At 40.3% G+C, this 4222-nt stretch overlaps 1 protein-coding gene across 1 annotated transcript; it reads left to right on the forward strand.

The window, feature by feature from the left end:
* The first annotated feature begins 1786 nt into the window (after nt 1-1786).
* Nucleotides 1787-3430, forward strand: LOC134804226 (zinc finger protein 271-like). Its single transcript, XM_063777194.1, has 3 exons — nt 1787-2263; nt 2864-2940; nt 3100-3430. The coding sequence occupies exons 1-3, from the start codon at nt 1883-1885 to the stop codon at nt 3413-3415; spliced, it is 774 nt and encodes a 257-aa protein (XP_063633264.1). The 5' UTR covers nt 1787-1882; the 3' UTR covers nt 3416-3430.
* The last annotated feature ends 792 nt before the right edge of the window (nt 3431-4222 follow it).

The following is a 4222-nucleotide window of genomic DNA, read 5'->3' on the forward strand; positions in this document are numbered from 1 at the left end:
TAATACTCGTCGAGACAATTCTAAAAACCCCAAACACAATTAGGTCGCGTTGTTCTATCACAGGGTTCCTATGGCCACCTCCTGTCTCCGTCATCAGATCAGCTCTATGGTACCATAATAATGCATTGTCACCCGACTTATATATGTATGCAAATTTTCAGCTCCATCGGAAACTAGAAAGTGGGTCTAATTTAACTTGCAAGATTTGACCCGTAAAAACATGTTTACATACTTACATTAGGTATATTGCAAGTTAATAAAAAATTTGTAAAAAAAGAAAAGGGTATATGAATGAAACGCTGGCTCAAAAAACGGCATTTGTTGAGTCATTTCAACTTAATGAATTCGCTGGACTACGCTACGGGGACATACATAACTTTCTGAGAATGAAGAGGAAAGTATTTGATGAATTATTAGAAATGCTACTGAGTACCCATGGCATGGCTATTAAAGTGGTAACACACTATCGCACCGCACCAAGGTCATTGTGAAACGCACCGATAAGTAAGAGGGAGAAAGAGATATCGCTGTCTCCCTCTTACTTATGGGTGCGTCCCACAATGACCTTGGTGCGGTGCGATAGTGTGTTAGCTACTTTAACCACACGAGCGCACACGGCGCGTCCTTCAAGCGAAATGGCCTAGTGCGGTCGGCGTCGGGCGGCTACACGGTTCCGAACCGACCGCTCAGACCGCGGTCGCTGGCGCTCGCTCGCATGCCAAGGGCGTCCGGAGATCAAACGAAATTTTGTTGGTAACAACTGTCTACACGGTCCGGGACAGTAGGGCTACCGCCAATACCGAAAATCGTCAATTGCGGGCATTTTTCTCTGTCACTCTAATTACGCCTTCATTGGAGTAAAAGAGTAAGATCGCCGCAATTTGCGAATTTCGGTTTTCGCGGTAGCCCCTCAGACCAAGGCCACGCGGTTTGGGGGCTTGTCGGCTGCCGTGTAGCAGGGGCTTTACACTCTCGCCTCGAGGCTCGGCTCGAGGCTCGTCTCATGGCGCGTAAGCTCGTCGAGCTAATATATTTTAAACACACACGGCACGGCATAAAGTTTATAATCGAATGACAAATCGAACGCGAGTGTGAACGCAAGCGCGCGTCCCGCGCGAGCCCCTTTGACTCGTGCCCAAAAAACCGCTCCTCCACGCGAGCCAGAGGGGCTACCGCGAAAACCGAAATTCGCAAATTGCGGGGATCTTACTCTTTTACTCCAATGAAGGCGTAATTAGAGTGACAGAGAAAAATGCCCGCAATTGACGATTTTCGGTATTGGCGATAGCCCTACAGGTGAGCGCGAGCCGAGCCGCGAGACGAGTCACGAGCCTACCGTTCACACTCGCGTCTCGTGGCGCGGCTCGCGGCTCGTCTCGTGGCTCGCGCGAGAGTCTAAACCGAGTATTAGAACAACTAAATTAAGTACCTAAGGTCGTGTGAAGCGTTGTACAGAAGAGAAATAAAAACTATATCCATCCCTTTTTAGGCCATAATACTAGTACAGCGAAAAGACAGTATGATTCTTTATAACTGATATACTCCGAGGATATAACTATGCATGAATAAGAAAAGATCCTGGGCAAACTATATATTCAATGTTATCCTAATATCCCACATACATATGACTTATGGTCACCCTAATTAGAAAGAGATGCAACGGCCCACCTTGACTTCTCATGTGGACACACTTTTTGGCTAATGTACACTATCCGGTTTACTCTCTAGGTCCGTGATGTAAACACATTAACACAATGTTCTCATATTTATTCCTTCATTCAAGCCGCACAAAAATGTTATTGATGCAATATCTTTCTTGCGTTTACGTTTACATAGGAGCATCACTAGTTATATAAAGTAGCAATAGAACACAAGTCTCAAAATGGAAGAAAGTAATCCTTTGGAACCGACTCCAGTTACTCTATCGAAGAAGGGTCTTCGAAGTAATGCAAGGGGTAGGCCGACATCGGACAAAACTATAAAGTTTACTCCACAGCCGAAATCTATAATATCGCGGTTATTGAGACGAGTAAGGAAACAGAATTGTGATAAAATTATCAAAAGAAACCACTCTGGCATTCACGTTTCTAAGATTAACTTAAGTACGGAAGATGTTGTTAATTCTAAAACGGAGACAGTCCTGGAAGAACCCCAGTTATCAAACACTTATCAGAGTATTCAAGGATCTTACGCTGTTGATGGGGATGATAATCGTGATAATTATAAGAATAGTTTAAATGCTGGAGAACAAAACGATGTTCAGGTAACTGATATGTTTCCTACATAGATATGTATTTTTTACTGTAGCCTTTTACAGTCAGCTCAGGGTAAGATTGGCAGTTGTGGAAATGCAACATGTTGTTCAATATGTGCAACAAATAATCAATGTGGCCGGCTGGTGGAAGGTGCACCCTTAATCTTTTGGACGCCAATGACCGATATATCCGCACCGCAGGTTCAACGCCAAAGACTGATTAATCGGTGACAGACCACAGAGCAACATAGACGTATGTGCATATGCATAAAGTTCAATTTCAATTTTGACACTTCGGTGACGTGGCATCCGGGTGACTGCTTTTGTGTTTGACACAGCATCGAAAAGGTTAAGATAAATATGATTGAAAAATATAAATCTAGGAGTTTTATCTCTGTGAAAATAAAATGCCCTTGTTTACTGGTGATTAAACCATTTTCAAATTATATTGTTGAGCAGCTGGGATTACTTTCGATGGAGTGGGGAGAGTAGTCAGGCGTCTACATGCTTGTTGCTGGTGAAAATGAGACTCATCACTCACGAGTAGTTAGAATTAGTGGATATAATGTATTATTTGTATGGAAAATCATTCATTTGTATTGTTTACAGAATAATACAACACTTTGGGATAAGAAGTGTGAAGAACCAACACCACTTGACATCACTTGTTATGTATGCTCACATAGGTAAGTTTATGCAATACAATTTCTTGTTAATATAATACATAACTCAATAAAGCTGTCAATAAAAATTGACCTAAGTAGATAATTTATTTATACTCAGTATTTTTGAGAACATTGTCGTCCTTTGTATGCTGTTTTTAAGACATATTTTTTTTATTTCAGAAGCAGCGGCCAACAAGCACACAGAAAGCATTTAAGCATTCACAGAAATCAGCCCTACACCTGCAACTTTCCCGATTGCAAGTACACCTGCAAGTTGTCCTGTAATCTCATCAAGCACAAAAGGATACACACATCAGAAAAACCATTTCTTTGTGATCAGTGCACATTCAGATCAAACTTTGCCAATTCACTGAAAGTGCACAGAAGAATTCACACATCAGAAAGACCATATGGCTGCCAGCTCTGTAGTTACCGGTGCAACAGTAGTTCTAATCTCAAGAAGCACTGTCGTCACAGACATCGCAACATTTCTTAGGAGAAATTTTTTTTTCAACTAACTGTTGTATGCAAAGTGAAATCATAATATCATGAAGATGATCAATAATAATAAGACACAATCACTAATTGTAAAAGAAACTACAGTAGAATCCGCATATAATGAGATCGAAGGGAAGTGACAAACACGTCATACTAAGCGGATGTCATATAAAGCATAGTTGATTAACTTCTTATTTTTGATAATTTTTGCAAATTAGTCTCAAATTCCTTTATGTGAGAGATGAGTTTTATTAGGTTGTACCAATTATCAACTTGTCACTGAGAATCAAAACTAAAACAACTTATATGCCACGAACCCACCAAACATCCTCGCAGGGAAAGACGTGGGGACGGGACATCATTTCACGAAAATAAGATTTATAGGTCATAGTAAGCGGTTTGTCACTATAAGCGAAGTCATCTTATCTGACTGTGTCACAAAGAATTTTATATGAAAACCAAACTTCGCACAGTAATTAGGTCATAGTAAGCAGTTGGTCAGTATAAGCGGAGTCATAATAAACAGATTCCACTGTAGATTAAGCTGGAGTGGAAGTTCCTAGTCTTGATATTGATAATTATTTCTTAAATTCTAAACACTCAAAGCATTGTAATGGTAAGCAAACATGTATAATATGTCATCCTACTCATCCTGTAGTTCTGTATGGAATTCTAGCCTATTATGTGCTCAGCACTACAGTAGGATATAAAGATAATAATAATTGTTATATGTAATATCTACCACTGTATTGCATAGGTATATATAAAATACAATTATTTTATTCCCTGAAAAATAAAAGACAAG

This window comes from Cydia splendana, chromosome Z, assembly GCF_910591565.1.
Source record: "Cydia splendana chromosome Z, ilCydSple1.2, whole genome shotgun sequence".
In the NCBI taxonomy this organism is placed as follows: domain Eukaryota; kingdom Metazoa; phylum Arthropoda; class Insecta; order Lepidoptera; family Tortricidae; genus Cydia; species Cydia splendana.

What these genes read in the sequence shown, in the direction of transcription:
- LOC134804226 (XM_063777194.1), top strand. Translation starts at nt 1,883, where the DNA reads ATGGAAGAAAGTAATCCTTTGGAACCGACTCCAGTTACTCTATCGAAG. An exon ending in GAGAACAAAACGATGTTCAG is followed by an intron (nt 2,264 to 2,863) that starts GTAACTGATATG and finishes TATTGTTTACAG; the next exon opens with AATAATACAACACTTTGGGA. An exon ending in TGTTATGTATGCTCACATAG is followed by an intron (nt 2,941 to 3,099) that starts GTAAGTTTATGC and finishes TTTTTATTTCAG; the next exon opens with AAGCAGCGGCCAACAAGCAC.